This window comes from Labeo rohita, chromosome 14, assembly GCF_022985175.1.
Source record: "Labeo rohita strain BAU-BD-2019 chromosome 14, IGBB_LRoh.1.0, whole genome shotgun sequence".
In the NCBI taxonomy this organism is placed as follows: Eukaryota; Metazoa; Chordata; class Actinopteri; order Cypriniformes; family Cyprinidae; genus Labeo; species Labeo rohita.
Window position 1 is genome coordinate 18609687 of NC_066882.1, and position 22998 is coordinate 18632684.

The 22998-nt window shown below is 36.9% G+C and overlaps 1 protein-coding gene across 1 annotated transcript in view; it reads left to right on the forward strand.

The window, feature by feature from the left end:
• ctnna1 (catenin (cadherin-associated protein), alpha 1) overlaps window positions 1–22998 on the forward strand; it is a 105637-nt gene that overhangs the window by 15701 nt on the left and 66938 nt on the right. Inside the window, exon 7 of the mRNA XM_051127173.1 lies at window positions 6376–6579. Within this exon, the coding sequence (XP_050983130.1) occupies window positions 6376–6579 (204 nt within the window). The remainder of the gene's footprint in view (window positions 1–6375; window positions 6580–22998) is intronic.

The following is a 22998-nucleotide window of genomic DNA, read 5'->3' on the forward strand; positions in this document are numbered from 1 at the left end:
TGGCCTTTGCTGCCTGAATAGGAGTACATGAGCACGTAATCTCTAGAACTGCTCTGAGGGTCACTTCATGAGCATTTAACTGTTTATTTTGAGAAACTATAGTCATGTCAGAACAGAAATTTAAAGGTCTTCACAGAAACCCGTCAAAATAAAAGTTGGGTTTAACTTGAAGAATAGTGCTACTACTGCTAAATTATTATTAAAATATTTTTTTTTTTAAGGGATATTTAACAAAAATGATTTATCAGAATTTATTTACCAGAAAAATGTAAGTACACAGCACAGTATTTCTGAGGGAAAAAAAAAAAAAAAAAATAATAATAATAATAAAATAAAATAAATTAAATAATTTTATTCTTTATAAAATTCATTAATTAGACATGTTTGATTATTACAATTTAATAAAACCGTTCAAATGATATCTAGAAAATTAATGCAAAACACAACCATATTTGGTAAAAAATAAAAACTTGTTTCATAGGACCTTAAAAATCTATTTTTTGTTAAGCTTTTAATAAATTGCTGTTAAATTGTGTAGGTTACATGATTTCAGTTAATCAGACAGACTTTTTGGTTAATATTTTTGTAATTTAACCATTATAACTAATTACAGGATCCCATGAAATATAAAAAAAAAAAAAAAAATTTGAAAAAATGAAACTGGATTTGGGGAAAAAAATAAAACTGATTTTATAGGGCTATATAAATGAACGCTTTTTCCCCATTTGTCACAGTGACTGCTAAATGCAGAATTTTACCAGCTTTTTTTTTCTTTTAAAAATTCAATTCCAGTTCAGTATGTTAAATTGAACTACTAACATTAAATCTTGATTGCTGTAAGTTGTATGTTTTTTTTTTTTTTTTTTTTTTTTTCTTCATTGGTTAGAATATTTTCTAAAGCTGTTTTGCTGTTTTTTGGACAGCAGCATAAAAAACAACTTAAAACTCTGCTGACCTCAGTACAATTTATTTGAATCTGTAGTTTTTGCGTTGACTGAAGCAGGTGCCTCTAATGAAGCTTAAAGCTGCTAGAGGAGTGTTTACAGACTCTGTTGCTCTTGATGTGCAGAATGTACTGTTTTTATTTGCTGCTTTGAAATGGATGCCTTCCGTCATGAAATAATGATGAGCGAAAGCTTTTAGAGATTAGCAGGGCACTTCATTTAATCTTTCACATCTCTAATTAGAGGGCGTCTATTAAGTCCATCTCATATCAACAATTCTGTTATGATGTATCTTATACATTTGCCTGGGCAACACAGCTTGGAATAATATGACTGAAGTCAATTAAGGCGATGCACTCAGTGTCCTCCTGCTAAATTCGCAACAAATCAGTCACCACAGGTACTCGTCTCCGTTTCCTGTGGTGGGAGGGTTTGCTCATCAGATTTCCTCTGCCACGATTAGCTGTTAAAAGATTTTGCACACAGTGTTGTCAGAAGTGGCGTCGCCCAACTAAAGAGCAGTCGCACATCAAATCGAACCCTGTCACTCTGTTCTTTCACCGTTTGTCTTCTGCAAAGCTGTATTCCCATCCTTAGTTCTGGGGCCTTTAATTATTGAAGTAATAGGTTTTCGTGAATATTTGTGCTCCTTTTGTTTTTCCAAACTGTCTCTGGGGTTGTTGGCTCTGAGCTCAGGGACTTTAGAAAGCTCTGATCTTCAAAATCTGCTCTCTCTGGGGCTCACATGCTCTGTTACCTACAAGGCTTTTATATATATCTTGTGTCTCTTGTTGCTTCCTCACTCTCATAGGAAGAAATCACCCCTTTTTTTTTTTTTTTTTTTTTTTTTTTTTTTTCTTCATCTTCCCACTTGACTGCGAATACATCTGGAAGTTGATAGATTAATGCAGAATTCATTAGTCATCTACAGAGCTGTAGGTGTAGTAGCATGAGTCAGTTTCTCTCTGTTCTCGCTCTTTCGCTCCCCTTCACCCATCTCCCGTTCCCTTTTTCCCTTTTACACGCTGCAATTATCCCTCGTCATTCTACAACAATGAACTGACAACCCTTTTTTTTTTTTTTTTTTTTTTTTTTTTTTTTTTTTGCTTCTGACGAGAGCCCAAAATTCATTGTTTGTCACGTTTGTCGATGGACTTATCAACTGTATCGTTCTTCTTTGTTTTATGCCCAGGGTTGGATTCTACAGTGTCAGGCCTTTGTCATTTGCTGCTCTCTTGTTCTTTTCAGCTTAAAACCATTAGGAAGTGATAATTTAATCATGTGAAGCTAGACTGCAGGATGCACCTTGAGACAAAATTGAACACTGGCGACAAAATTAAGTTTATAGATTTTTTTTTTTTTTTTTTTTTGTTTATCATGGTGTATTGTTCATATTGAGTATCTGCAAGAGGCAATTAATCTGAGATGTTTTAAATGAATTAAGAGTTTCAAAACGATGCATTTGTGTTGACCCAAGGCTAACAGTGTGACATGGTTAATTGTACGTGAAGCAAATGTCGTGTTTTTTTTTTTTTTTTTTTTTTTTTTTTTTTTTTAAACCCCCTTCTCAGCCAATCAATGCTCGGCACAAAGCACGATTTCTAGCAGCCTGCAGCTCTATCCGTACCTGCGGCTTCTAGAATTATCGGTACCCTCAGACCTCCATTATATTGATTGTGCTGTACTATGTGATTGGCCCAGTTTTTACTCTTGACCTTGCATGCTGCTTTTCTAGGGAATATTAAAATGCTGTATAGAGCTTGTCTTGTCGGATTGATCGATGGACAGCTGATTTATTATTACTGTACTACCTTTTTTTTTTTTTTTTTTTTTTTTTTTTTTTTTTTTTTTTTATGATTTTCTGTGATGATAAAACGCGTTATAGTCTTATTGTAGCCATTTTGTATAATTGAATGTCAGCTAACTCTGTCATTTGCTTTGAATAACTAAATGATATTTTTGTGTCTCCATTTATTGCTGATGCTCCCAGTATCAAGCATAAGCTATTAAGCACTGTTTGGGTGTCTTTTGCAGCTCATGTTAGCTCCTGGGAATATGTCAGTTCACAATATTGGTAATTTTTTATATATATTTTTTTTCTCTCAATTTTTACCCTACATCTAATTTATGGGTGTCAAAATCATCTGAAGCGCCACAGTCCTGCGGAGTTTAGCTTCAGCCTGCTCCATCACATTTATCTTTTATTACCTGGTTCAAGTGTGTTCAGTTAGAGCTGGATGCATGAAATTTGACCACCAAATAAAAGTTTGGCTCAGCTTGAAGAAATTGATATGTATGTGACCATGGACCACAAAACCAGTCAAAAGTGTCAGTTTTTTTAAAATTGAGATTTAAACATCATCTGAAAGCTGAATAAAGCTTTCAGATGATGTATGGTTTGTATGGTTTGTTAGGATAGGGCACTATTTGCCTGAGATACAGCTATTTGAAAATATTGAATCTGAGCAAAAAAATCAAAATATTGAGAAAGTCTCCTTTTAAGTTGTCCAAATGAAGTTCTTAGCAATATGTAATACTAATCAAAAATTAAGTTTTGATATTTATGGTAGGAAATGTACAAAATATCTTCACAGAACATGATCCTTACTTAATATCCTAATGATTTTTGGCATAAAATAAAAATCATTATTTTGACCTATACAATGTATTGTTGGCTATTGCTACAAATATACCCGTGCTACTAAAGTTTCTAAAGCAATGCGGATTACTAATCAAAAATTAAGTTTAAGATATTTATGGTGGGAAATTTACGAAATATCTTTATGGAATATGATCTTTACTTGATATCCTAATGACTTAAGATCCTAATGATAAGATAATAATTAATAATTTTGACCCATACAATGTGGTGTTGGCTATTGCTACAAACATACCTGTGCTACTTACGACTGTTCTTGTGGTCCAGGGTCACACATTTCTCTTATATGCAGAAAAATATACTAAATATACTAAATATCTTCTGAAGTAGTATTATTAATAAAGGAATATCAAAGAGCCAAGCTATTTTTTCATCCTTGTTTTAATTTATACATTATACAAATTCTGTTTTGCAGAACATTATTTGACAACATTTGAAATAAATTGTTATATATTCAGTTGATTACCGTGTACAGGATTAAGGTTTGGTTTCACAGACAGACTAGGCCTTAGTCAAAATACAGTATTTAAGCAGCTTTTATAAAAATGCTTTGAAGAAAACATTACAGGTGTGCATCTTGAGACACAACAATGGCATTGACATATATTAAGATGTGTCAGAGCAAGATATTTTCAGTTGTGACAGCTCAAACATGCATTTTAGTCTGGGACTAGCCTTAAGCTTTGTTTATGAAACCAGGGAAATGTCCTTAAAGTTTAATGAATTAATTTCATTAGACACAATTTTTAATGATAAATGATATCTTAATATGCTGAATCCATACAAAAAAAATGCAATTTTGAATTACAAAATTAGCTTACTCTGTGGATTTGTTCCCTGTTTCCCCTCCAACCTCTTTCTGCTAAACTCTTTAAAAGCACGTCTCTAAATCCCTCTGTTCTTTGTGTTCAAGGCTGCTAAGTCAATCGCCCTTGTGGGTAACAGAATGAAAACATCACCAAGACTTGTTTCCCATAATTGTTCTATAACCAGCTTTACTTCCCCTTATCTCGGCTGTTGGGATCTGTATCACTTTGGATGCAGCACAAAGGTCCCTGAGCTTCCCTGGTTAAAACTAAAGCAGTCATCAGAAAATATTGACGTCCATGTAGTGTTGCACAATATACCGGTACTGAAAAGGTATCGCGATACCCTGCTTTAAAAACAAAAAAACGTAGAGTTGTGTTAATGTGCCGCAGCAGGACGGTGTGTGTTCAGCACTCTGCTTCAGTTTCCTGCATGAACACTGGCATAACTTTATATATCCATTCAGAGCAAAACTGCTTAAAGTTATTGACAGCTTATTGTCACTTCATCATCACTACATCCATGTATAGTTTAGGTGACGCTATGGGCAATGCTATGATGCTACCGGTGCATTAAAACATTGCACTTTATATTTGCATATTAAAACTGTTCAAGCTGGAAATGTAGCTGCACTATTCTTAGTAGTAGCTGTTTCAGGAAGCCAGACATCCTCACTAAGGAGAGGCGGTCCTCTGCCCAAACAGATGGCATCTGTTTAACTGACAGGGGAAAAAAAGTGGGCGTGAGTGTGCGCTCAAATGAGACGGGGAATGTCGGTACCTCAGATCATGTGCGTCTTTAATTTCCTGGTGACCGTGCAGAAACTTCAGCACACATGCACATTTTTTCCACATCGCTTCTTGCTGCTTAATTTGAAGCTGGAGCAACTTTGCAGTGAGTCAGAGAGAGAGGCTTGTTGCCATGCCAACGTGACACGCAAGTAAAGGAGGTCAGATGAGATGAGGCTAATAAACTCAGATTCTAACAACTGAATTGTTGAATATTTTACCACGTGTATGACATCAGATGGAGGGTCTTGTCACGTTGTTTTGAAGATTGATTCTGCCTGCCGCCGCTCCACATTTTCTTTTTTAGGCGGCTATCGCTATTCTGGCACGTTTGTGACTCTTCGCTTTAATTGCACCAGACGTTGACAAGTTTATTCTTTGAGAGCGGGAGTGTGATGTCCCCAAGTGAATGTACTCAGCCGAGGACATGTAGGGACATCTAAAATGTCATCCTGGCTCATGGAGGAAAAATAGCTGTGTTTTATATGCGCAACTGCATTTCGCCGCCCTAGGCTGAAATGTGATTGCTCTTCTGTTTAGGGTTAGTAGCCTAAAAGATGCGCTCGTACTAAATGCAGTGTTTACCAAAAGCAGTTCTCTCTGTTGAAAACCCCACACGAGATATGCAAGAGTCTGTGATCTTACATAATGTGCAGTTAAGCTTGTTTTTTGTCCCGCTTGTTTTATTTTTTTCCCGTTCGTCCCCAGAAGACGGTGCAAATGGCTTTTAAGATGCCGTCTGTTACAGAGTTGATTTAAAAGCCAACCGAAGTGCATAGGCAAGCTAATGCAGCCTCTGATTGAGCAAAAGCCATTGGCCTGAAATTGCATCAGGAGCCCCAGACCATCATCTCAGATCTTGTGAATTATTGATTCGTCCAGTTAATGAATATCACAGCTTGTGCCTCGGCGTCCAGGGAGATAGATTCCAAAATCCTGTTCGGGCCGTGCGGCCAATAATGACTGCCGTTTAACTGTCAAAGTCTTGTGAAGTTGGACATTTGGTATGTGAAATCATAAATCTCACTTCGTTTCCCCCCCTGTTTTGCATGGAATCGCAATATTTTATTGCATTAATTCAAAGAAAGTGCTTAATCTTCCTGTCATGCCTCTTCCACTTTTAATCATCTTAGGTTTTATTCTCTCTCTTTTTTTTTTTTTTTTTTCCCCCCTGCAGAAGCAGATCATCGTGGACCCACTGAGTTTCAGCGAGGAGAGGTTCCGGCCTTCTCTTGAGGAGCGTCTGGAGAGCATCATAAGTGGCGCCGCCCTAATGGCCGATTCCTCCTGCACGCGTGATGACCGTCGCGAGCGCATCGTGGCCGAATGCAACTCTGTGCGCCAGGCGCTGCAGGATCTGCTCTCAGAGTACATGGGCAATGTAGGTGCACGTCAAATACTGTTTTTCCCTTCTCGTTTATCACTTTTCCCCTTCCACAGTCCCACATCTCTGAATGACGATGCCAAGTACCCACCTGCTACCTTAGACAGACGCTCTCCTGCAGGGAAGGCGAGGAGAGTTTTATTTCAGGGACAGTGCACACATCACGTTCTCCGGGTGGTGTTGTATAAAGACCTCCAGTCTCATCACAATTTGTCCTGTGCTGCCTGGCTTTTGAAGAGAGGGGTCCAGTACACACAAGCCCCCTCCTGTGATACTGATCTGTGCATTGAGTTGTTTGACTGCTGTTGTTTTCAAATAATTCCCTTTGTTTGCTCACCAGTATTGGTTGTATTTGCTTTTTTTACACACTTTCATTTTATTAGTTTTTCTTTTGCTTCTCCATTTATTATCTTGTAGTCACAGATTCTTTTCTGAAGAAAGTTCTGAGTAGTTTAAAGAAATATTTGTCGAAAGCCACCATTTTACACCCCTGTGGCGTGCAGCGCGGTAGGTGATATGATATTTTTGTGGGTAAATGAAGAACTTGTAAGTTCTCAGACACATTTGGCTGTATTTGTCCCACACCAAAAAAAAGCCCAAGCCCAAGTGCAGTAATTGATAAACAAATGCAATCATGCTTTATTTCCCCAGTTTAAAACCCTGCCTCATTTCCGCATGCTGTTTTATTTCTCTGATTTCTAACTCGCGCTGAATGTTCTGAGTGTCTTATCCACACTTTTTCTCCCCCAGTACATTTCTCTATTTGGCAAATCTTTGTTTTACCAACCTCTTTCCCCATTTTCATCTCATTTTTCAAATGGAATAGCCTTTCTGTTTCCAAGCAGCCAATCAGATTTGATGTTTTTGGCTACCGTTTTACTGCATTCCATCTGTCTGTTGGAAATAACTACAAATCTATCGATTTCTTGATGTGTAGTGAGAGCTACTCAAATAAAAGGGAATTTAAAAATCTCCCTGTTTCAGAGTGAAGCGTGGCATTATAATTGTACGCAAGTAGATCGTTATGTGCCGATGATTGCGCCGTCTCAGAGCGGTGGGTTGTTTTTAGGGCTTCGAGTTATTGTTAGAATGGCAGAGTATCAGCCGTCGCCACATAAAATTGTTCGAGCAGACCAAACCACAAGTCGTAGAGACTTGAAACTTGGAGGGATGGTAGTACATGCACAGTCTGCCATGTCACCAAGGCTCGCCCCAGTCGGCCTGAAGGGGGGCGCTACAGCGGTCAAAAGTTTAAAATTGTCTTATGTCGTTGAAGTGCTTGGCTCACGCCAGACAAAACGCACACCTTGGATTCGATAGTCACCCTGGCAAGTTTTTTGTGTATTTTGGATTTTTTGAAAAACCTACTTTTGCGAGCTAGTCCTAGGTTTTTCTACTGATCGGAACCAAACCAGTGCAAAAAGATTCTCTGGAGAGTGAATATCAGTAATTCTATTTTTAAAAGTTGAACTTTTAACTCACTGTTGCAAAAGGGCGCCAAAACGTTTGAAAGAGGCAGGGTAGCTTTTACTAAAACTGTTTTAACTTTTGAACTGAATTAGATATTTGCTTGTGTAAAAGCTGAATCTGTGGCCACATGAAGAAAATCACAGAGCTTGGCCACTTGATGACACTGTAAGAGGGAAAAAACTGGAACATGACACTTTTATATAAAAATTTACTCTTTGGGAAGCTATAACAGGCTTGTTTAGAAAAGGGGCCTGTCTAAATATACCCAAAGCCCGTAAAGCCTAAATGAAAACTCAAAACTTCGCAAAATCTTGTGAACAAGCATGAAAAGTTTTAAGGGAGATCAGCCCATAGCTGGTGCTGTAATAGTCTTAAACGTTAAAAAATGTTTCTATGGTACATTACCTGGTACATTACCATAGTCATTGATTTAGATGGTTACAGTCTTGTTAAATAATTTGTTGAGTGTCTTTTTTTAGAGCTGCAATGATTCCTTGATTTTGAGTATTTGATTTAAAAAAAAAAAAAAATTCCTCAATGGCAAAATGCAAATGTCGAGCAATCTCAATCTTGGAAGTGGCACATTCCACATATTAAACCTGTTTAAAATCATAATAAAGCATAATGCTATTAAGAATTCACTAGTGTTTCAGGTTTAATATATGCGCTTTATTAATTCTCATGCGTGTAGGTTACATATGTGCGTGTCAGAGCAGCTCCGTTCATAGTAAATTTTATTTCATCAGATTTGTAAGGTAAATAATTTATAAAACTATGCAAACACAGGAGGATACATCATTTTTCTCAATATGCTAACTGTTCATCACAATTTCAGAATAAAAGTTTAAAACCTCACTCTTTAATGTTTTGATGTCCACATATTCAAGAAATGACAGTGGTTGTATCATTTCTGTCATAAACATTACCAAATTAAATACCAAAATAATTGTTAGAGCCAACCCTAGTCGTCTTTTTTTTTATATGTGCCTAAATGCCTTAAAGCATTTGAACCACCCTTTTAATCGGTACTTTTTTTTGTAGTATTTTTTTTTTCATAGTTGGTGTTAATTATAATTACTAATAATATTTTGGAACAGTAATAATAATAATAAATAATAATGATAGCTTTCTCTTTCTCTATAAAACCACAAAATTTTGGCCAAACTGTACAGCCCTACAAAAAAAAAAAAAAAAGTTTTTTTTTTTTTTTTTTTTTTTTCTTCTTCTTCTCCTCTCCTTCCAAATCATGCAGCTCTAGCTACTCCCCTAGTAATCGGTATTGTAAAGAGTTTTCCTGCTTGATGGCCTTACTAAAGTTCAAATAAGTTCTATGCCCCTAGCACACAGTAACATAATTTTTCTGTCACACGTTAATAGCGGTGTGTGGGCAGCCGAAGTGGTGTTGTGCCACAAACCGCTGAAGATGATGTTCGGGGAGGCGATGTCTCGCAGGTGTCAGCGACTATTTATGTCAGTCTTACAAAACGTCAGGAAGCAGCAGGTCCTCGGCCCTGTCTGGAAACACAGCAATGTTCTCGGGCAACCTGAGCTGATGCGCTCCAGATGGCTCATTGCTGGTTCTGTGTAATTCCAGACCAGGATCGTGAGCGAGCGCCTCTGTCATTACCGTCCATTTTTAACACTGCGGTGTGAGAGCCTGAAAATGGCTGTCTGATAACATCTAGCAAGGGTTTTGGCATGGATAAGGCACAAGCATTCAATAAAAGTCAAATTACACATTCGATTTCCAGTGCCATTTCAAGTGATCCTCGTGAAGAGTGCTCATGCCTGGAATGAAAAAATCATACCAGATTGATTCCAGCAGTGATAGTAATCACTAATATGCAGCTATCTGTGTAATAAGCTTGCCATGTCATCCAAAATTAGCCGTGCTACCACGACTGCATGAGAAATGCTAATATAATTGGACGGGACCTTTTATAGAAACCCCCAGCTTATGTATAGACTTTTTTTTTTTTATGTCCCAGCACAGATAAATGACATGGAGCAGTCCCATATGTCCCTACACAGATAAATGACACAGCCGTCATTTGAATACAGATGAACGCCATCCATGAGACGTACGTTTCTGTGATCGCTTTTCTGCTCAGCCTTGGTGCTGCCGGTTTATTTTAGCCACAGATTCATCCAAGCAGTGTCCGGGTCGTTTCAAAACAGGTTTTCTACTTGACTAGGCCTTTGCAGCGTGTCTGCCCCAACACACAAAACACTGCTCCTCAGCCCTGAAGCGCAGCTGGCATGACAACGCTTTGGCTGCTCACTCGTTCAGACGGGAGAAACAGATGAGGGAGATGATATGTCCATCTTTCTCGGCTACCTCTGGACTAAAGCCTCCCGGAGTCTCTGGATGCTTTGGCCACCGCATTACCTTTTACAAGCTCTCTTCCAAAGCCTAGTGAACTATTGCTTACGTAGGCAGCAGTGTCAGCATGTTGCAAAGCAAACTATGCAGTCCTATATGTAAAATGGAGACTGTGCCTGCAATGCTGAATTTGTAGGCAGCTAAATAACCCACTGTTTAAGAAAAGTTTCGGGTTTGTAAGATTTTAAAAAGTGAGCCATTGAAGAGAAGAGATGTCATTACTAACTTTCTGGGCCTTGAGCGTGTCGGCAGCTCTCGGATTTCATTAAAAGTATCTTAATTTGTGTTCCAAAGATGAACGAACGTCTTAGGTTTGGAACAACATGAGGGTGAGTAATTAATGACAGAATTTTTATTTTTGGGTGAACTATCCCTTTAATGCAGGAAATGTCTTTCAGGATTTCCTTATCAGGTAGTAGAGATATTTCTCCCTTAATCTTTTTTACTCTTTTATCCTTTGCTAAATGGAGGAATGTATTGGGTGCAATAGGCTGGATTTTCGATTTGAGTAAGACAGGTGCAGCTCCTCCTCCCTCTGTTAGAATGAATAACTAGTCTCACATCCAATTTATGCTCTGACTGTGTTGTTAAATGAACTCTGAAGGCCCGCAATAATACAGAGATTAAATTGGTGTCCCAAATTCAATTTTTAGCCATATGATTTCTCCTGGAATAAAGGAACTGCCTTGTTTGAAGTGACTTAGCTTGATAGAAGGACATATTGGCCAGACGGCATATGGACTCTCAGTCACAGCTGAGACTGTGCTATTGGAAGAGCTTTGCTCTTTCAACCTCTGTCTTTTTGGCTTGCTAGCATAGCAGTGGCTCCTTTTCTCTCCCTTTTACATTTTTCAAACCACAAAATGAAACTCCTAGCTGGAACTTTGTGCTTGGTAATTTATTGATGCAAAATAGTGTATTGGAATAATAGAATTGAATTCAATGTCATAAAATATTTTCCTGCTCAAGGCAGGAATCTCAATTCATTCTAGTCAAATTTCTACAAATTTTCATCAGATGATTTCCACAGCCTCCCACAATTCAGCTGTGTAAAACAGACTTTAATATTCTATAAATTAAATGAGAGGTCTCGAGAGGTTAATCTGAAACGCTAGTTCTGTAGTTAGAGCCGTTGGCAGTGGCTCTGCTTTTGAATGTTTATAAAAAATGTAATATAATGGCATAATGTAGCTCAGTTTTTGGGCATTATGTTGACCGAGCTAATCACTTAATGCATAAAGGTTTCTGACTTTATAGCCCTTGAATGTAAATGCTGCTCGGAAGTTGCTCAAATTGGCATAAATCGTCTTTTTTTTCCTGTCACCTCATGTTTGTTTAATATCCTTGCTTTGGTTCTTGCCTCAGTCACATTTAAATGAATTTTTGGAGCAGCGCCTCAAAATAATCAAAACTCTATTCATAATTGATATAATCTTATGAATACTAACGTTTTAATCACTGTTATGCGACCTGAATTTTATAGGTTTCATTATCTTTGAGCAGAAATGGTGCATGTAGGCAGAAAAGCGAAGACACGCGTTGAATTATAATGGACTGCCGCATTCCCGTTTTTGGCTTAGGTTTTCAAAAGCGGGTTTCAGCCTGTTCAAAAATAGATTGTAATTAATTGCCGATTAGCGGAGAGATTGATCAGGCCTTTGTTAGCCTGGAAAAGATGTGTGATTGTTACGCAGGACCTTAAACCGTATACTACGGTTTGTGCTGTAACCCCAAACTCGGGCGGTCAATCTGGTTTCGACTTAACAGTCCAGTCCAGTCTGATTAGCCAGATGATTAACAATGCAGAGCACTGCTAAACAAACAAGCCTCTTCACTTTACTGAGCACGAGCTCATGGTTTTGAGTGCTGCGGTTCAAGCACGTATTTAATTATTCCACCCTCTCGTGACTACTTCACATGATGTGTCTGTTCTGAGCTTTTCTGCTGCATTTTATTAATAATACATTTCAGACCCCCCCCCCCCAGACTCTTGTTGTAGAGGTGATTGTACACAAGGCGAGCTGGCAGTAATAAGGTTTGACGTGTCAAGCTTTTGACATTTAAATTCTTAAACTTGAAGGCAAACATCTGAAGAATCTGTGAAAAGACAGATGAGAACTCTTCAAGGCCTTACGGAGGAGAGATGGAACGGGAGACCCACACACACCCACACCTCTCTCTGTCTGTTCTCTTCCTCACGTTTTCCTCTTTGCCATGGGCACTCGGCAAGATTGACACCTGGTCTTGTTTCATGAAAACTCCCTTCTGTTTTTTTCAAAAGTCTCTTAACTCAAACTGAGCCCTGTTTCTATCGTTCCTCTTGTTCTTTCACCTAACAGTGTGCTTTTTGAAATTATTTTCGTCTTGCCATCCCAGAATAATTTCCCCTTTTTCATAAATAGTGATAACATTTGAACAGCAAGAGCAGATCATTACCGTTTGACCTTTTCTGCAGCAATTTTCTTCTTTAGGAAATTCAGTGTAGGGACACCTGCTTGTTAAAGCAGAGCCTTAATGAGTTCTCGCTAACCTGTTGGCCTCCGGTTTTCCCAAATATTTACTAATGTTAATTAAGTTGGAGTCAAGAGTTCCTGCAGCTTCTTTAAAAAAAATATTTGAAAAGCCAGGTCACTTTTTAATGCAGATTTTCTTATTCACTTCAGGTTGCAGAAATGCAGAACTGACTTTGTCTGTTCCTTTGTAACCTCATCTGAATGCGTAATTAAAGCGAGTCACACCACATGCAGTGCATCAAGGGAGCACTTTTCTGTCCCCGAGGCTTTTGCTAAATTTACAGCTCTCCATAAAAACGCAAATCTGTCACACATGGGCTGTCAGATGGTTTCCCCCATACCTGGTGCTTGATCATTTAGCTGTTAAAATCACATCCCTGCCTTTTCAGAGAGATGGATGAGGTACTTTTTTGCTGAAGCAGTTTTAATTGTGTAAAGATTGAAACAGTTTGTCCATTTCAGAGGAAGTTTGCTGCACTCAATTTTGCTCTTTTGCTTAAAGGGACAGTTCACACAAAGGAAATTTTGGTCCTTTACTCAACCTTATGTCATTTTACACCTAAATGACTGACTTTCTGGTATTTCATGGTATTTTTTTGTTCATTGTCCATACAATGAAAGTCAGTGAGGCCCAGTAGGGATGTAACAATATAAAAATCTCATGATACGATAATAAATATTTAGATGTGAAGTCCACGATGCATTATTTATTGCAATGTTTAAAATGAAGGCAAATGGAGAAAAAAAAAAAAAAAAGGGATTGTATACATTTTAAAGAAGTCCACTTCCAAAACATATAATTTACTCGCCCCATTGTCAACCAAGATGTTCATGTCTGTCTTTCTTCAGTGGTACAGAAATTGTTTTTTGAGGCAAACATTTCAGCTTTTTTCTTCATATAATGGACTGATATGGTGCCCCAATTTTGAACTTCCAAAATGCTATTTAAATGTAGTAGTAATAATAATAATAATGTCAATGTCAAACGCTTGTCTTGTCTCACTCGGCCTAATCTGTTTTTGTTCTGGGTCATGACAGTTAGGGTATGTCTCAACTCCCATCTCATGTTCTCCCTCAACTTCTAAATCTTCCTATATCGCTGTTTTGCCTTTGTTTGTTAAGGGTGTTTGATCTTCTTTGCACGTTTACTTTGCAAAGACTGGGTCTTTGTATTTCGTTTATGAAAATAACCGATCGTTTCGCTAGATAAGGCCCTTCTTTCTCGGCTGGGATTGTTTACAACATTTAAACTGCATTTTGGAAGTTGAAAATCGGGGCACCATAGCAGTTTATTGTATGAAGAAAAATGCTGAAATGTTTTCCTCAAAAACCATAATTTCTTTACAACTGAAGAAAGAAAGACATTAACATCTTGGATGACAATGGGGTGAGTACATTTATAAGTGAATCTTTTTGTAAGTGGACTTAAAGATTTTAAGTTAAATTATTCTATCTAATGCACTTTGAGAGCTCAAAATTAAGAGGTCCAACCCATGTTCTTAACTAAGAAAACTTAAATCAGAAAGAAGTCTTGTACCTGAACTTTAAAGGGGACTCAACCCTCTTTTTAATTTGTGGTATACTGTATCAGTCTAAATTACATTTGCACTAGTGTTTTAGGAAGCCAAACAAATTAAGATATAATAGTAGTAATAACAAAAATTATTCTTTTGACAGTAATAGCCATATATGTGACCCTGGACCACAAAACCAGTCATAAGGGTCAATTTTTTGAAATTGAAATTTATACATAATTTTGGAAAATCCAAAAACCAAATAAGCTTTCCATTGATGTATGGTTTCTTAGGATAGGATGATATTTGGCCGAGATACAACTATTTAAAAAACTGGAATCTGAGGGTGTAAAAAAATCAAAATATTGAGAATCACCTCTGAAGTTGTCCAAATGAAGTTCTTAGTAATGCATATTACTAATCAAAAATTAAGGTTTGATATATTTATGGTAGGAAATTAACAAAATATCTTAATGCAACATGATCTTTACTTAATATCCTAATGATTTTTGACACTAAAAAAAAAAAAAAAAAATCAATAATTTTGACCCACATTTTTGGCTATTACCGATTTATATAACCATGCTACATAAGCCTGGTTTTGTGGTCCAGGTCACTTATTGCAAAACAACTGCACTGTAAGATTAATGAAAATGAATATTTCATAGGTATATTTTGCATTACGCTACAGTAGGGAAATTACAATGCTACTTTCCTCATTTCTACACTTGAAAGAGAATTTTTTTTTTTTTTTTTTTTTTTTTTTTTTTTTAATTTGGACTGCAGTAACATTGCTCATTTAAACAATTAGCTGTCAGCAATTCATGCTGTACTTTTAAGCATTTACTTTGACAGAAACGTCAGTAGAGCTTTTATTTTTGACTGGAAACTCCAGCTTCAGTGAAAACTTACAAAAAAGCATCTCACTACAAGTCTAGTAAAATGCTGTAATCATTTGCCATGGAAAAAAAGCCTAACTGGTGGCCATTGCAATCCCAAACGCGTTAAACTCACAGCACATGTGATAGTTCACTTTTCATTTTGAACTAAGCCATTCTGAGGCATGGAAAACACCAGATCATGAGCTGATCGCCTGAACGAAGTGCGCGTTTCGATTTGAATTTGATTTGCTTTCTGTTTTAGTTCGTTTAACACGTACTGTGCCGCAGCATAATGACCCAATGCACAACGTTAAAGACCTTTTAAGTTAGAATAAGAAGTTTAAATGTATATTAAAAACTACACTTTTTGCCCGAAAGACCTGTTGTTTCATCATCATGTGACCGTGAATATCGATGATACCACGATATTGATAATACTGTTACATCCTTATGGTCCAGTGTTATTTGGACCCCAACAATCTTAAAAATATTATTTGTGTTCTGTAGAAAAAGTCAGAGGGTGAGCGATGGGTGAACCATTCCTGTTAAAGCAGTAGCCACAAGAGATAGGCATTGCTACTCTAGTCCACATGACAGTGATGGATCATGAAAACTTCAAATTTCATGTAAAAATCTGATAATCACTAAAAGGCTGATCCCTAGTAGCTATTCTTCCTTGATGCTGACCACAAATTATAAAAAGTTGCTGTGGATATTACCCTAGAATATTATTGTGCTGTGATTAATGAAAAAACATAAATCTCTGTTCTTGTTATAGTGTATAAAAGCCTGTCACATGGGCATTGCTTTTAAACAGTGATTATTCAGCTATGCAATACACCCTCTAGTCAAATGGCTTTTAGTGTTTGTCGCTTGGATTTTTTTTTTTTTTTTTTTTTGTGCGATCAGGGTGTTTGGCAGTAAATGTTAAAAGCACTTTCCACTAACTGCTGTAAATATGATGGAAAAGAGAGAGACTTGATAATCCTTTCTGAATTGATCACTTCAGCCAAAGATTTTAAACAGTAGACCTTATTATTCACACTTTAGAAGATGGTGCTCACATTATAACCCATCCAAATACCAAGCCTTAAATGGCATTTTACTGCTTTGTCATAAACTGTAAAAAAGACTACAGGTAAATCATTTATTTCTTTGTGTGAGTGTGTTCTCAAAAGCATTTACCACTTAGTACAGTCATGCATGTCGCTGTGTGCGATTTAGCACCTGGGCAGGTCTGAAGCTGACCTGACCTCTTATAAAATTTAAATACGGGTAGATAAAATGCGTTTGAGGGATGGAGGCGTGGCGCTCAGAGGATTTATGCCACACTCTATGCAGTCTCAGTGCCTGTTCCATGTTGGGAGACGCGTGTGTGTGTCTGAGAGAAAGAGAGATGGAGCGCAAACCACTGATGATTCCATTATTTTCATTCATCGCTCTTATCCTCGTGGGTCTTAGACCAGTGCTGTCGGCTGCTGCAAAGCTGTAGCATCACTCCGTGACTGACAGTTTCTATTAAGGCCCGTTGAAGTCTTAGACATGTTGTAGAGCATTTAAACGACAGCTCAGCTCAGTGTTGAAGGTTATTGTAGTGCCATTTCATCCCTTTCAGGATGCTAAGTGACCTCTGCTGTGCCTTGTCATTTGTCCTTGTTGCATATGTATTTAACAGCTTTGTTTTGTCATGCGTAAAAGTAACATTCTCCGTTTTCTGTTTGAAAAGATAGCACTTTGCCACAGCACACATACTAAACGGTCTTAACGATGATTATAAAGGTGATAATGTTCTGAATATTATAAGTCGTTTGCCACTTTAAATGCACCAGCTCTTTAAAGAAGAGACAAAATCGATTGTCTGTTGTTGTAGTTGTGGTTTGGAGATCCTTATTCTTATAGAACTACTTGACAGAATGATGAACATTAGTTATAACTTATGTTATAATGTTAAGTTAACAATTAACATTCAGGTTTTAATTGATTACCTAACATGAACTAACAATGAACAGTATATTTCTTAACAGCACTTGTGCAATCATTTGTAAATGTTACCTAACCCTCTGGGGCCTGAGGGTGTTTTGGGGCCTTGGAGAAGTTTTGACATGCCCTGACATGAATGTACATGTTTGTGTTTTTGAGAAAACAAGGTTTATGCCTGGTTAGTGAAAATCTTTTTTTTTTTTTTAAGTCACTGAAATAAGACCAAGAAACACATACAGAACTTTTGTTCGCAAGACTTTTGAGAGGTGGATGTGGTAGGCTAGAGTTTGTTCTACAAAATGATACTCATTTAAATTTTCTAAGACATGTTTTGTGATCGAAAGGGATCATGCGAGGGAGTGACAATGGCCATGAATATTTAGTGATTCACACCTGAGAGACAAAAGGCCTTCCCCTAATGGCCCATCAATGAGACTTTGACTGTCAGGTAAGAAACAATGTGAGAAGATTCAAAGAATGGGGTTTTAGATTATCTGTATTTTATTTACAACACAGTGTCATCAAAACATACATAATGAAGAGACATTATTAAGCACACTAATCTAACCACAGAGATGTGAACACACATTGTGTAATTCCTGAAAACTGTTTTCTGAATTCTGTTCAACAAGTGAAACCAGGAAATAATACCTAATATTTAAATGCTTGCAAAACTCATCATCAGTAGTCAAGGAACTCGTTTTATCATAGAATATCAGTGTAGTTGAACATCTGTTGTTGGTACAGCGCTCTGAGGAAAACAGTTTGGAGAGGCAAGCAAAGTCAGCAGGATTCATCTGTTCTGCAGGTATCCGGTCACAAACAACTAAAACAAAAAACCCCCCAAAAACATCTGTGAGCATGTTAATATCAGTAGCAATTTAAAGCATCCTTGCTAAATAAAAGCATTAGTTTTATAATTTCTATCCCAAAAAATATTCATATAGGTATCTGGTCACTAAAATAAATAAATAAATGAAGAAATCAGTGAGCATGTTGATAGGCCAGGAGCAATATTGTTACATTAGCAATCACTAATATTGCCCATGTGATTTTAGAGCATGCATCATATGCACACATGCTTTGTATTTATTATTGTACAGTACAAAAACAACATCTGAGAAACTAAAAGCACATGATGTACACGTTTGAGCAGATATTTGCAGACAGGGTATTCAACAGTAAAGATTGGTCTAAGCATTCTTAGACATTACTTTTATATCGTCTAAACATTAGTCCTACTTTTGTCAATTTGTTTATGAAACATAAAACATTCCTGATGCCTTACAGATGCATTGAAATTCATATTTCAAAATGTTGCATTCGATTTCACACATTTTGGTCAGGAATTATAGTTTTGGACAAGTCCAACTGGTAAATGCGTTAAATTTTGTCACAACAACACTTTATCTAATGCCAATAAGCAACATTACTTACACTGTATAAGAGATCTCTTCTGCTGACTGTAGCTGCGCTCGCGTTCTGTTTGTGAGATAAATGAGCTTAGCCGATTCTTCTCAGCGCATCGTCTTCTGGAGTAAATACAAGGCTTATTCCTCTCAGCGCCTGTTTCCAAAGATGAAATTATCCGACATGAACACGCTGTTGCTTTGTTTACGAGTTGATGTGGGTGTTTCCATGTCGCACGTCTCTCACGTGGGTGTTTGTGATATCAATAGTGCCAACAGCGCATGGGCGTGATCTAATTAGAGGTAATGAGCTCTGAGGGGAAAAACAGGACATCGCATTGGTTTCATACACATTACTTGAACACAGAATATTTGTTTTCGATAAGACTTTATTTAAAGTCATTTAGTTTGTTTATATGGTGAGCATACACAAATAAAAGTAGACATTTTAAAGAAGTCCACTTCCAGAACAAAAATTGACAGCTAATATACTCACCCCTTGTCATTCAAGATGTTCATGTCTGTCTTTCTTCAGTCGTATAGAAATGTTTTTTTTGGTTAATTCATTGCATGTTCACTTTGCAAAGACTGGGTCGGTGCTTCTGCAGTGATGTAGGATGGTTTTGGAATAATTTTTAAAGTTAAGGGGGGGAAAAAAATAAAACAATTGGAGTTTTTTTGACGTACCCCAACTGTCTTAAAACAGATTACACAGTTCAGGGAGAGAAAGGCAAGACGAGCGTTTGAGATTTTATTTTTATGAAAATAACAGATCATTTCGCTAGATAAGACCCTTCTTCCTCGGTTGGGATCGTTTATAGCTGCATTTGGGATCGTTTGAAGCCACATTTAAACTGCATTTTGGAAGGTCAAAATCGGGGAACCATATCAGTCCATTATATAGAGAAAAATCCTGAAATGTTTCCCTCAAAAAACATAATTTCTCTACGGCTGTAGAAAGAAAGACATGAACATCTCGGATGACAAGGGATTACATTATCTGTAAATTTTGTTCTGGAACTGGACCTCTCGTTTAATACCAATACATTTACTCATGTTAGTGCACAGTGTGTTAACTGATAATAACAGGTACAGCTTAATGTGTTAGTAAATGTTAAAAGTAAATGCTTGTCCATTGCTAGTTAATGTTAACTAATGTAGTTGACCAGCGATAACAAATCAAACCTTATCGTGAAGTGTTTTTTTCTCGTTGCAGTGCTCAAGCAAATTGACCTTAATGATGGCAGATAGCAATAAATTATGTCTTTTCTAATGCAGTTTTGATGAGCTGCAGTCCACATAGTGAGCTCTTGACAGCCTTTTTTATTTTTCCCCTTCTCATAATGAAATGTCCACTGACATTTTGTTCCAACTCCAAAGTCGTAGAGCCTGGCGGAGCTGGTATCATAACATACAATAAAGGGGCGCTTTACTCTCTATCCTCGTTCTCTCGGTGTAATCTTTTTGTTCATCCTGGCACTGAGAAACTTGAGTGAGCTCTACAGGCTTCTGAAACTAGAAGTGATCGCTTGGAATGATGGTGATTTTCAGCTGCTGTCGGTGATTGGAAAAATGTCACCATCCTCTTCTTGTACACAATAATTGATTATGCTCACTCCGTTGAATCACGATGCCCCTAATATACTTCGGCTTCTGTTCAATTGAAGGGATACATCCTTCAGTTGTGGAGAGCTATACTGCAGTGGGGAGTCAAGACCCATACCTGGCAGAAGCGTGCAAATCAGCAGTGGCTTTGTGCAATGAATTGTAGACTGAATAGTTCCTGTCCTAGGTGCTGATTGATCAATAAAACATACCAGTCATCCTGCAAAACACAAAATGGTCAGGGCTATTAAGTTGAACACCTATTCAATTAGCTAGTATATGGGGATGTTAAGATTTGTTTTCAAAACAGTCTCGTAGGTTAGGTTGCCTAAATGGCTAGAAGAATAGTCCTAACTGAAACTGTCTTTACTGAAAGTCTGTAATTAGACAGATTCCTGTTCTCACTTGAAAATAGCTTGACAAGGGGTCGACAGTGAGGACTGCCCAATGGCGCGTGGCCAGCTTGAAAGGCATTCAGGACCGTTGATGGATTTGTCATCAGGCCACTGCTGTGTCCTCACGAAAGTTTATCATTCTCTGTGTATTTAAGCTCTGCCATTTTGAAGTATTCAAGTGCAAGAAGACACTAATAACAACTTCATTCAATGTGTTCTGAGTGCATAGCATGCACGGAGTAAAAAAAATTCTTAGCGTTATCCTATAGCATTGACTATGCACAGCAGAAAGGAACCAACAAAGGGGGCTCGAAAGAAGTTTGTGGCTTGAAGCTTTGTTGGTTATCAACCGATGTAATTAAATCAGTTGATTTTGAATATACGTTGGTATTTGGTGAGAATTAGATGACTAAAAAAGTAAGGTAGATCTTTAAAAGCACTAAAAATGTAAAAACGCTGTCAAAAATGTAAATTTTAGCAAATCTCAATAAGTATGAAATTCCAACAGTTACTGATTGCTGATAATTATAAATTTTTTTAAATTAAGACAAAATTATAATTATCTATCAGTTACTGATAGAATTTGAACTTCATTGCATTACAAGTAAATATAGACATGGCTACACACAATCTCTAAAAAGTCCTTAACTGTACCTATTCTGTATGTAGTAGGGATGTAACGATAGCAAAATGTAACAGTACGTTAATATTGCGATATGAAGTCCATGATATGATATTTTATTGCGATTTTATTTAAAAAAAAAAAAAGAGAAAAAAAGAAAAAAAAAAGACATGAAGAATTGGGGAAAAAAAAATACTTTAGAGTTGAATTCTTGTATCTAATGCACTTTTTATTTGTGATATTCTGTCTCAGTCTAATTTACATTCACACTGGTGTTTTAGAAAGCCAAACAAATAATATTAATGTAAAAATTTTAAAACGCTGTCAAAAATGTAATTTTTTTATTTTTTTTTTTTAGCAAATCTCAATGATCATGAAATAATAACAGTAATAGCCATATATTGTAAAACAACTGCACCGCAAAATAAACAGAAATGAATATTTCAAAGGTATATTAATTTTGCTTTACACTACAGTAGGGAAATTACAATAGTTTCCTAATTTTTACACTTGTAAGAGAGATTTTGAATTTGGACTACAGTAACGCTACCCATTTAAACCGCTAGCTGTCAGAAATTCATACTGTACTTTTAAGCTTTTGTTTTGACAGGAGCAGCAGTAGAGCTTTTATTTAGAACATTTTTGAAAACTCCAGCTTCAGTGAAAACAGGCTTACAAAAATCTTGTAAAATGCTGTAATCATCTGCCGCGAAAATAAAGCATAACCGGTGACCGTTGCGTTCCCAAATGTGCAGTAAACTGCTTCACTGCATTCGTTCACTGTGAACTGAGCCGTTCTGAGGCATGGAAAACACCAGATCACAATCTGATTTCCTGAACGAAGTGTGCGCTTCGCTTTGAAACACACAGCGAAAACAGACTTGAAGTGATTAAGCCAGATGTTTGACAGATACTATGTTAAAGCATAATGTCTAAAACACAACTTTAAAGACTTTAAAGACCTTTAAGTTAGAATAAGAAGTTGAAATATTTTAAAATTAAAATACACTTTTGCCTGGAAGACCTAGTGTTTCATGTCTTCATGTGGCCACGATAATATAGAGTTTTGCTATCGCATTGTCACGATATTGATAATATTATGTTCCCAGTATATAGAATAGCGATTTGTACTTTAATGCTGAAATGAGGTCCTTTTTGACAAAATTGATACTAGAAGTGATGATTGTGTTTAGTATTCTTTTATTCAGGAGGTTGAAAGGAACTATTAATTTAAAGTGTAATTTAACTTATTCTGCAGCGTACTGTTAAAGGTGAATGCATTTGATTGCGTAATCAGGTTGACAAATTATGCGTTAGTGCTTTTTGTAGCAGAGGTGCTATTTGTTATGTGCTGTGAATTTGGCAATTTGAACGCACGCAACTAAATAAATGTTCTGACTTTACTCTCATGGCCAAACAAACTAATAATGGGTGTCTGGATATGCAGTGTTTTTGGTAATCAACGTCATCCTAATATCTCAGTGCCCTCCAAAATGTTTTTAATCCAGTTTTCCTCTCAAGTATATAAACGGATTTTCCGTCTGGAAAATTTTGTACATTTCACGCTGGCCATAATTTGCCTTTTGCTCAGTAAGTGCATGTCACTGTCGCAGTCGCCTTTCTTGTCAGATGTACTTTTCCAGA